Below are 12106 nucleotides of genomic sequence, written 5' to 3'. Positions count from 1 at the left end.
CAACTCCTCACTACTGAAAGTATTTATCTATCCGAAAAGTCGATAAATAACATCATCGCCTCATTTGTAAAATTATAATGAACTATGTAGAAGAAGAACATGTTAGAGACAAAAAGTCAGTATAAAAACACCTGAAATATATTTAAACTACAAATTAACTCTACTGTCTATTCTTTTTTCACTATTCCAAGTTTCTAAAAGTTTCCAAACAAAATGTAAAAACAGCTAAATTTGTATTGGAACCACATCAGAAAATCTGCAGTTTCTGGAGACACTTTACATTAAAATGAATATAACATCAAACACTAATCGGCCAAATAATTCATATCAGATGTTTTTTTTCTGATTATTTTGATCATTTTGACTCACATTAGTTATTTTGTTCATTTTTGCTGAAAACTTTATTGATTTTGTTCATGTTATTTATTCTTTTTGTTCTTATTTTGTACATTTCTTGTTCATTTCAAGCTTTACTTTGCTACATCACTGATCGCTTTTATCAAATTTGTTGATTTTTTTCTTGTTTTGTTGATTTAATGTGATACTGTATGAAATATTTCGCCAAACCAACATAGTTGACAGCAGTGATATTATAACATTTATGCTTAATGTCACTAATTTACATCATATTTATTGTATTTGTTATAATTAAATTAATAATCTACACTTAATTTAGCCTCGGCATCACAGCAACAACACAAATCATTTGTTTAGTTTTTTTTTTTTATATAATTGTGAATAAATTTAGGCAGTAAAGGGTTAACAAGAGTTCTACTGTTTTAGTTTTTAGTTTTTTTTTTTTTACTTCCTCCTCCATCTTAAATATTTCTTTGATATAACAGGATAAATGTTCTTTTGTTTTGTTGGTTTTCTGTTGATAATTTGCTTTGGTTGTTGTATATTGTGATTTTTAGATCCTCCTCAGACCCAGTTTAGTACAAGTTTGAGCTTTTTTTCACACTAAAAATTTGTCTGGATTGGAAACAGAATAATGAAACAGTTTTTTTTTCCAGTGCATTTATTTATTTGTTTATTTTTGTGGAATGTCCTTTACAGTTGATTGTTTGTTTGTTTTTTAGTAAAGCTGTGTTAATTACTATTATGATAATTACCACATTTATGCCTAATGTCACTAATTTACATCATATTGTATGTGTTATAATTAAATTAGTAATATACACTTAATTTATCATCTGCATCACAGCAACAACACAAATAACATTTTTTTTTATATAATTGTGAATAAATTTAGGCCGTAAAGGGTTAAGAGGAAACCATACGATAAACCCATGGGCGTGTGTTATAAACAGATTCAAGCGTCATGTAGAATATTCTAGCCGTCACACTTCTTGTCCCTGATTTGACTTTTAAATATGAAGTCTTGGGTGCAGCTGTAGGACGGTACAAGTCAAACCGTGGGTCTAAACCAGAGGCTGCTGTGGTTCGCGCTCAGAGTAGAACGCACAGTCGACTGTTGGAATCATTGGCGGATGCGTGGTGGCGGTTTGGGTCGGTCTGGTACGGCGGGGTGATGTCCCAGGCGAACGGAGGAACCGGATTAACGGCGCTGGACTCTGGAGTTGGACCGTCATCTGATGGTGTGTCCCCTTCACCCACAGGGACTCCGACAGTATCTGTGTCCAACAAACGCCACATGGGTTCATCTACGTCCCAACGAGGACGACGGTATGTGAAATATACGTCGGAATAAATTATAAAAGGTAAAGAGAGATTACACATTTAAAGGGAACATTCCAGAATGATGAAGGCAATAAATTTAACCAAAAAAAAAAAAAAAAAGTCCCACAGTATGAAACTATTTCCTTGTGTCTCTTTAACCCTCTGGTATCCAGGTGAGTATATTATACACACTTTATACTTCATATTATAAAAACTCATATTATTTTACACAGTTTGTTTTTGGTCAGAATTCAAAAGTTTTTGCATGATTTAAAAAAAATATGCAATCCAGTTTTTATGTAGAATATTGAAGAATTTTTGTTTGTTTCATCAAAAATATGGTTTGTTTACATTACAAACGTGGCATTTAAAGGGTTAAAAATTGGACCCAGCCACTAAAATCAGCACATTGTAAGCAATAGAAAAGTATTGCAGTAACACCGCTCTGCGAAGTGAGTAAAAAATGCACACTGACACATTTTAGTGTTTAAGATTTGACCTAACATAAAAAATAATAATGTATATTAACCAAAGTTGGTGTTAATCACTGACATATGCAAAAATAAAAAAATATGTGACCCAATTTTTATGTAATATATTGAAAAAAAAAAAACAGGGGTTTTGTGTTTTTTTGTCAAAAAATATGGCTTGTTTACATTACAAACTTGGCATTTAAAGGATTAAAAATATGACCGTTATTGAATATTTGGTGTTTTTGTTTATGACTCAAGTTTATGAAAAGCAAGATAAAAGTCCCACAGTATAAAACTATTTCCTTGTGTCTCTTTAACCCTCTGGTATCCAGGTGAGTATATTATACACACTTTATACTTCATGTAATAAAAGCTCATATTATTTTACACAATTTGTTTGAGGTCAGAATTCAAAAGTTCTTCATTTTTGCAAGAGTTACAAAACAAAACAAAACATGTAATCCAATTTTTATGTGGAATATTGAAAAAAATGTGGGGGATTTTTTCATCTAAAAAGGGTTTGTTTACATTACAAACATGGCATTTAAAGGGTTAAAAATTGGACCCAGCCACTAAAATCAGCACATTGTAAGCAATAGAAAACATCCCTTTGCGAAGTGAGTAAAAAATGCACACTAACACATTTTAGTGTTTAACATTTGACCTGACATAAAAAATAACAATAATGTACATTAACCAGAGTTGCTATTAATCATTGATATATGCAAAAATTAAAAAAAAATATGTGATCAAATTTCTAAAAAAAAAACAGAGGTTTTGTGTGTTTTTCACATCAAAAATATGCTTTGTTTGCATTTAAAAAATGACATGTAAAGGGTTAACAATATGACAGTTAGGGAATATTTGGTGGTTTTGTTTATGGCTCAAGTTGATGAAAAGTGGAGAAAAAAAACAAAACAGTTAAAAACAAACTGTATGAAAAACATTTCTACATTTCTACGTTGGTGGTTTCGAAGGATACCGAAGGGTTAACAACACTTTATGTCCCAAACGGAGAAGGAAGAAGCTGAGCGTATGTTGTCCCACCCCAAAATCAGCGAACTGACCTATAGACCTACTTATTTCTTTTTTCTTATTTCTTACCATTTGTGCTCTGATTGTAAATGTCGTCCATGCCTTGGTTCTGTCCCATTATGGCGTCGTCCGAGACCAGAGGGTTCCCCAACAGAAAGTAGGTGGTCATGTGACCTTTACCCTTCACCTCGATCTGCCCACGTTCCTGTATGTGGAAGCCTCCGTCCTTCAACGCACTGACAAAGGGAGGAAGGGATGAAGGGAAGGGAAGGATGTGGACGGGGGTGGACAGAGGGACGCACAAGGGGTCAGAGGTCAACAGAGATCTGGACTTCATCTAGACCCTCATGACCCCCTTAGTTTGTGGAATTCAACCACGTACGCATGACCTGTCTGACAAATATTAACTTTAATAACAAAGGGTGGAGTTTGAACTAACACGATTGTAGAACAAGAATAAAAAGCACAACCACAACTGACGGGGTTTACCCTGTTGGGTCCAAAAACCTGGAACTAGCACAAACTAAAACAAACAAACAAACAAATATACACATTATCATCAGTTTGTTTATTATTTTGGTCATTTTTGTTCAGTTTGTTGATGTTTTTGTTCACTTTTTTGATTGATGTGTTAATGTTTTGGTCAGTCTGTTGATGTTTTTTGTTTAATTTGTTTGTTATTTTATTAATTTTTGTTCCTTTTGTTGATGTTTTTGTTTAATTTGTTATTTTGTTGATGTTTTTGTTTAATATCTTTATTAATTTGTTCAGTTTTGTTCAGTTTATTGCTTTTTTTTTTTTCATTTTTTTGATTATATCGGGGGGGGTTTGTTCATTTTGTTAGTTTTTTGTTATTAGTTTTATTTTGTTGATGTTTTTGTTTAATTTTTTGTTATTTTGTTCATTTTTGTTAATTTTGTGAATGTTTCTTCATTAATTTGTTCAGTTTATTGCTTTTTTATTTTCTTAATTATTTTGGGGGGTTTTCTTGTTCATTTTGTTACTTTTTTTTGGTTTCTGTTTTCATTTTGCTTATGTCTTTGTTTAATTTGTTGATTATTTCACTGGAAGTCAACCCTTGCCTGTCACATGGAGGTCTCTGGAAACAACAGACTGGGATGTTTGGGAATGTCCTAAACTGTGTCCTTTTACAGAGTGCTAAAAAGTAGACGTTATCTGCTTCGAGAATATTACTTATGAAGCTCATATAAGCCTCCAAACCCTTACTAACACTATCAGGGACCTAACAGTGTACAGAAACATACCCATAACCCCCACGTTTCCAACCTCTGCACCACTGCCTCAGCCAGGGAAACTCGTGGCTGTAGATGTGTACGCCAGGGGGAGGTGGTACTACGTCTGATATCTACCAGAGCAGTGATGGAGTAGATGGAGGACGGCGTATTTGGCTTCATTCTCAGACAACGCTGGTACTTTTCAAGATGTTCGGTGAAGTCTGAAGATGTCATCTTAAAAGAGGATGGGACTCAAGAGTTGGAAGAGTTTGAGACCTTTGTAAATATGACGATAGATGGTAACGAATGCATAAATATCTATTACTATAACTTCTAAATCTTTGTATGTTGATATAAATAAAAGTAATTTGTAGGTTTTAAGACCAGAGCAGAGAAGGGCATCGTTACGGCGTTGTGAATATGGTTGGAGATGCAACATCTCCGAGATTATACGACCAAACACATGGTTGAAGAGCTGCAAAATGGTCTCCACCAGTTGTGTCCCAATTGTAGACCCAATCCCATTTCACCCCTTAGCTCAGTGTTTTGTTTTTTTTTTGTGTGTTTTTTTTAATTAATATTTTTATTTAGTGCTCCACAAAATATTGTGACAGGTAACAAAGACAAATAAACAGACAAACAAACAAAAGCCCAGTGTTTTTCAACCTTGGGGTCGCCTGGAATTCAAATAGGGTTGCCTGAAGTGTCTAGCAATTGATAAAAATAAAAATTTACAAATAAAAATGTATGTTGAGTTGACAGAGACAATCCCAACACATAAAAGACAAACTGTGAAGCTGAAACTGAAGCACTGTGGTACTGTTTGTCTGTCAAATGTTCACTGTGGTCAGTTTCAGATGCTGCAGCTCTTTCATAATTCATAGTTTCAGTTCTTGTTTGTTCAGCATTAATTGTCAGCCTTGGAAATCACAGCTGGACTGACTGTACATATCCTGACCAAGGAAAATCAAATTTTCCCTTTGTGCAGTAATCTACACCTGGATTTACTGCCTCCGTTCATAATAATAGACATTATATAGACTAAATGTCATCTAAAATTAACGTTTATTTGAAACATAGTATAGCAAACTATTACATGATCAAAAACAAATTAATTTTACCAAAAAACTGTCTCTGTTTTGAATGTCTGGGGTCGCCAGAAATTTGTGATGTTAAAATGGGATCACGAGACAAAAAAGGTTGAAAACTACTGCATTAGCCCCTCCCCCTCCATTTTGCGCATTCACATGAAGGGGTTGAGGTGTCCCGATTGTCGATGGGGGGCTAATGGGGAGGGGGGTTTTTCAGGACCACACTACAAACAGAGGGGTATGAGAAATCTCCCATAATTCTGTTCAAATCATGGGCAAGATGGAGGTAAACACAACATAAAGTGCAGCAATGACAAAAGAAACACATAAATGTACATATTTTTTTCTTAAAAAACGTAATCATTTGATTGTTAGTTTAATGCCGTTTCAACGTGTTATAGATCGCATTTCTGCAGCTAAAAGATGGCAAAGCCCATGAAACGGAGACGGTTACAGCTACTGCTGACTTGGTGGATTATATCGGAAGCATTTGTTTATAGTGACATCAGTGACTGCGGATGACGTAACAGGTCTGGAAGGGTTGGACCATTTCATAGGGGGATGTTTCAACCCCCACCCCTTACAACTCCATTTCAAAGGGTAGGGGTGAGGATGAGAACTGGGATTGGACCGTAGTGTTAGCCTGTGTTTTGACAAGTAAACATTGAAAAGTCATCAACATGAAGGCGTGACCTTAACCCTTTAACACTGACTGTCGCAATCAGACGAGGCAGCGCATGCACTCCCCCAACGTCGGTTCGATCCGTACGGAGTTACAGCGTACCGGATATGACAGCGTTACAGGACACAGATACCAAACAGTGGCTCTGGGTGAGACCAGGCCTGTTGTACATACTTGTACGTGGTCGTGCTGAGGTGGATGTAGTCAGGAAGTCCGTGACTCTCCATCCTGGATGCAGTGTTGACGGTGTCTCCAAACAGGCAGTACCGGGGCATCTTCTGCCCCACCACCCCCGCTAACACTGGACCGGTATGGAGACCCACACGGATCTGAAACATGCAACCAAAAATTAACTTGGTTTTTTCCCTTTATGCAAATGTACAAAACATGCTGTTCTCATCATAGATGGATCCTAAATGAAACATTGGGCTTTAACTATGATGTTAAACTATTATGATCAATATTGGATCAAAATGTTTAAATGATCAGTTTTTATGAACACTAGTCTGTTGTGACACAGGGACAGCAGTTTGTACCTTTGTTCAGAATAAAAGACTGACTGGAACTAAACACTACAAATATGATCATAAACTTTTATTTAACACACATTCCAACTGCAGTGATATATACAGATAATAGCAGAGCATATTTGACTAACAATTGGATTGGACAGAATCTTTATATATTCATGTACTGTTGAATAATTAGTTCAACAGATTCACAGACTGAAAATATCACTGATTCAATAGCAAATAATATTATTAAAGTTAATAGCGCATTTACATATATGAGTCTGAACAAATATCATTATTAAAGTTAATAGTGCATATGTACAAATATAATTATTAAAGTTAATAGTGTATTTAGATATTTGAGTCCTTTTCAGGTTTCATTTAATATTGATTATATCTTTACATCTTTTTTTCTACTAGTGATAGTAAAGTGTTGTAAACAGCTCCATAACACAGAGTTCTTAAGCTTTAGAATACTCTATTTAAAATAGAATAATGTTAATGGACTCATACAAATATACTGAGTAATCAAACTACTTTCATATTTTGGTATGTGTAATAGGAGATATTTTCGATGGGTTGATATGTAGCTTGGGGCTTATGTATTATACCCTGTATAGTTTAGTCTCTATTTGTTTATTTTTTTATGTACACTTATGTTCAATTTATTGTATTTCATTACTTTTTCCTGATTAATGACCATTGACGGGTGCATATGTAATCAACTTCTTGCTTTTATTGTTTTTTTTTTTGGTTCTTTTTTCTTTTTTTACTTCAAAGTTTGACACAAATAAACAAATAAAATAAATGAAAATGAGCCTATTTGAGAAATGAGATGAAACTTGAATTTTTGACACTGATGTTCACTTTGGTTTGACCTGACTGACATGGTTTAAGTTCTCACCTGTATTGGTTTTCCAGTTACTGGGTTGGTGACTTCTCTGGCCGCTATCCTCATTCCTAAAGCGAAGTTTGCCACTCTGTTAGCATGGGTAGGTGTAGGGACTGGAACACCACCCACCACCATGTAGGCATCACCGATAGTCTCCACCTTTCAGGAAAAAAAAAAACAAAAACTTTATTTGCATTTCATTGTAGATAATATGTCGGCATACGTATGTTCCATGTGGACTGGTCTAATCTGGTACTGGCTTTGGAAATATACATTCTGTCGTGTCGAGTCTGAGAAAACCTAAGCCTGAACTGATGGAGTCTGAAGTTTATGACTCAGGAATCACAGACATGAACAGACCAACGTAAGAGCTACATAGAATCAGAACAAACAGAACACAAAATACATTAAATTATCATTATCATTAATATAACCTTTACTTAACCACGAAAAAAGCTCGTTGTGGTTTAAACATTTGTTCAGTTTGTTGATGTTTTTGTTCATTTTTTAAAATGATTTTGCTCATTTTTGTTCATTTTTATTAATAACCTTTATTTAGCCCAGAGAAAATTACTCAAACTCTCCTTTGAAGAATGTCCTGTCCAAGACAAAAGCAGCAGCAGAAGTTAGTGAACTATGAAGGGTTAATAACATATTAGGACTGCATATGGACAGCTGAAAGTATATTTGTCGCACAAAGTAACAAACACATTTGGTGATAAGTACCGTGATAAAAAATGCTGAGGAAAACCAACGAAAAACCCAGTGTGTGCCCAGAAATACTGAAGTTAGCGGGAGATTAGCAACTTAGCTACACATGCTAACTAAAATCATTACAAACACACATAAAACGCATTCTAATCTACCTTGGTCCCATTTCCCAGCGGAAGTCAAAACTACTCGTTCTCTCTCTTGGTTTCTTGTATTATTTTTCTCCCCTCGTGTTTTGTTATTCAACCTTTTTCTCTCCAGGTTTTAATTAAAGTTTCTCCACCTGTTTCTCTTTTTTTCCCACTCTCACCGCTTTACGTCAACGGCATGTACAAAAGCTTTTCAAAATAAAACATCCGTTCTTTACAGGAAATTACAAAAATAAAAGCACAACGTGAAACACTGCAGTACAAACCATCTGGGGTCAAACACCACAACACTATTAGAACCTCAACGATCACTTCACTGAAATGGAATTATTTTTTTAAGTTACAAATGAACATATCAGAAAATGCTTTTATAACAAAAGGAAAATGACTCCTTTTGGAAAGAGTTCTTGGTTTTCAGTAATTAAAGATATAAACTGGTGTGGAGCATGGCCTGTTCCCTTTAAATATTTATTTTCTAACAAAATCTGAGAATTTATGGAAGAGGATTAAAGCCACTGGGAAAAAGGGAAAAAAAAGGTCCATTGTACTGTTTTGTTTTGTTTTTTTTTCTCATTATTATTCTGAGAAAACAGTCACAATGCCATGGAAGAGGATGAGGGCCACTGGGGGAAAAAAAGGTCATATATATATATATATATATATACACACATTTCTGAGAAAAAAGTCAGAATTCTGACCTTTTTCTCAGAATAATAACAAAAAATATATATTGGACCTTTTTTTTTTTTTTTTCCAGTGTCCCTAATCCTCTTCTGTAGAGAATTACACCTTCAACTGTTACACAACATTTATACAACAAATAGGTACATCTCCAGATTTTCAGACATTGATGACAGTTGCACATTTTGTAAAAGTGATAGTGAAAGCATCATCCCCTTATTTTCTACATGTCAGTTCTGTGTCACTTTTTGGAAAAATGTGAAACATTTTCTTTGTATCAAAACTACAGTTAAGTATCAGTTTGATGAGAAAAATCCTCTTTTTGGCTAATTTTCTCATAATAATCATTTTAACACAGTCAGACTCTTCATTCTTCTGGGTAAATGTCATTTTACATAAAGTTAATCTCCAAAACACTTCAGAACTATGTATTCAGGACTCAAAACACCTGCTATGAAAATAGATGAATCTCTCCGGAATGTTCTTTTGGCAGCAGGGAAAAAAGTAATAACAAAAAAAAATGGATGGTACAAGAAGAGCCAACTGTTCGGCAATGGGTTCAAATAACATGGGACATTTACAAAATGGAAAAAAACAACCTTCATTGTTAATCTAAAATTAGAAATATTCATTAAACATTGGGAAAAATGGGAAAATTATGTGAAACAATACATACCAAATGTTACCTTGGTGATATAAAAAGAGACTATCCGATTTAATATGTTCTTTTGTACTTTTTGTTTTTATTCTGAATAACTATTTCTCATAATCTTTCTTTTTTATTGAATGTTTTACAAAGCTACATATGTCCATGCTGTTCACTCTCTGGATGTTTGAATTAAAAAAAAAAAAAAAGAGAATCAGTTTTAATCCTTAAAAAAGAGGGACAGACAACCAGAAACGTATTAGCCTCAGTGTGCCTTGTTTGATGGAGAATGTGTTTTTAAATATGTACACTGTGAGGAGTATGTCACAGATTAATGTAACTAGAAGATATTGTGTCTCTTATGCTTCAATAAAAAACAAACAAAATAAAAAAAAAAAAAGGTCCAAAACATCCCCATCATTTCAACTATTTTTTATTGAACTGAAAATTGATTTTGAGTCTCAAAAAATGTGTCAAATTTAATAAAAAGTGCCCAGCATCAGCTCTTCAGTTTTACTGTAACTGCCTCGAGTAAATCTGTCTGCCACTTCACCTTGTTCTATTTTTCTCTCCTTTTCTAACTGTACTTTTACTTATTGTTGGATCTTCATTTTTATTGTCTTTAATTAATTTATTTATATTTTGTCTTTATTTGTTTAATTTATTTATTCTTGTAGTTTCTATGTCTTCTCATTAGTTTATGATCACTGTGTCTTGAAATGTCTGATGTTCTGTATATTCTTGTTATATTCATATTTTTTGTACATTCTTTCGTTGAATAATAAATCATTCTTGAATAAAAAATAAATAAATAAATAAAAACATCGGGGGCATTTACACATTCAATCCTCACACAGTCATGAAAAAGTTCAAGTCGAAGAAAACATGTATGTGTCCATATGCAGAACACAGAAAACCCATCAGAACCCAAACAGAGTCCATACCTTGTAGATGTCGTGTATATTGGTGAGTCGGTCAAATTTTGAGTACATGGAGTTGAGCATGTGTACGATGTGGATGGGTTCACAGGCAGCGCAGATGTTGGTGAAGGTTACCACGTCGCTGAACAAAATGGTGCATATCTCAAACTCTCCTGGAAAACATCAGAAGTCCAACAGAGCCACAGACACAAACACAAACCGTGTACGACAGCGACAGATAAACGGGTGAACACACACTGACCCGCCTCCACACTCTGTCCGTCTTTGAGCTGATTGGCTATGTGACGAGGAAGCATCGCATAAAGAAGCATCTCTGTCTTCTGCTTCTCAGCTTCAAGATAACGAGACAGGATTCGAAGTTCTTCCTATAGAAAAAAAAAGAACAGAAAAGAATAGAATAGAAAAGGTGTCCCATAAGTCTCCATACATAGGAGACATAATACATATGGTTCTAACATGTATTTCTTTATATTTCTTCTTTATATTTCTTCAGCAGTGGAGGACATGCATTGAAATGTGTTCCCGACAAAATGGCAGTCATATAGAGCATATTATATAAATAAAAATGGTTTATGTCAAGAAACGTTTATTTTTCCTATATATGGAGACTTATGGGACACCCTGTATAACATATTTTTATACTGTTATTGTTATTGTTGTTATTTCTATATATAGATTTTTAATACATCCTACTATAATGGACGTTTCTGTGTCCGGCGTGTGTTTGTCTGACGTGTGTGTGTCTGATCGATGTCCCGACGTTGCAGCACAGGAGGGCGTTTGTACAGGTTTTCCTCAGCCTTCACAGGCCCGATGGCTGCCAAACTCACCAAATGAATAGAAACATTTCCGGACTATCCACTAGGCACACTTTTACGTCCATGTTCTAATGTTGTGAGGTATGCTGGGCGCTTTTAACAGGGTCCCAGCTCACCACAGACCAGACCCCAGCTCACCACAGACCAGACCCCAGCTCACCACAGACCAGATCCCACCTCACCTCGGACCGCGTTCCACCTCACCTCCGACCAAGTCCGACCTCACCACAGACCTTCACACGTCTGATTGCCGCCAAACTTGCTAAATGAATAGAAACATTACCTGACTATCCACTACGCACAATTTTATGTCCATATTCAAATGTTGTGAGGCATGCTGGGTGATTTTAGCCTCTCATGCTATCGTACAATGGCACCAAGGGTACAATGCTGCTAGTACTTTTAAACTGTTATTGTTGTTATTTCTACATGTAGATATTTTATATATAATTTTATACTGTTATTATTGTTGTGTTTGTGTCTATCTATCTATCTATCTATGTCTTTTAAATGAATTTGAAAAAAAAAACCTGCTTTGGGTCATTTTTGAGGTCATTTTT

General features: G+C 34.9%; 1 protein-coding gene across 1 annotated transcript in view; it reads right to left on the bottom strand.

The window, feature by feature from the left end:
• Nucleotides 1-1136: 1136 nt before the first annotated feature.
• Nucleotides 1137-12106, bottom strand: part of gucy1b2 (guanylate cyclase 1, soluble, beta 2) — a 24881-nt gene continuing 13911 nt past the window's right edge. The window contains exons 12-17 of the mRNA XM_030153031.1: nt 10970-11093; nt 10732-10880; nt 7613-7759; nt 6371-6525; nt 3258-3424; nt 1137-1634 (exon numbers count right to left, since the gene is read on the bottom strand). Of these exons, the coding sequence (XP_030008891.1) occupies nt 1450-1634; nt 3258-3424; nt 6371-6525; nt 7613-7759; nt 10732-10880; nt 10970-11093 (927 nt within the window). The 3' untranslated portion in view covers nt 1137-1449. The remainder of the gene's footprint in view (nt 1635-3257; nt 3425-6370; nt 6526-7612; nt 7760-10731; nt 10881-10969; nt 11094-12106) is intronic.

This window comes from Sphaeramia orbicularis, chromosome 2, assembly GCF_902148855.1.
Source record: "Sphaeramia orbicularis chromosome 2, fSphaOr1.1, whole genome shotgun sequence".
Taxonomy (NCBI): domain Eukaryota; kingdom Metazoa; phylum Chordata; class Actinopteri; order Kurtiformes; family Apogonidae; genus Sphaeramia; species Sphaeramia orbicularis.
The sequence above is the reverse complement of the archived record's forward strand: the minus strand, read 5'-3'. Positions and strand labels throughout refer to the sequence as shown.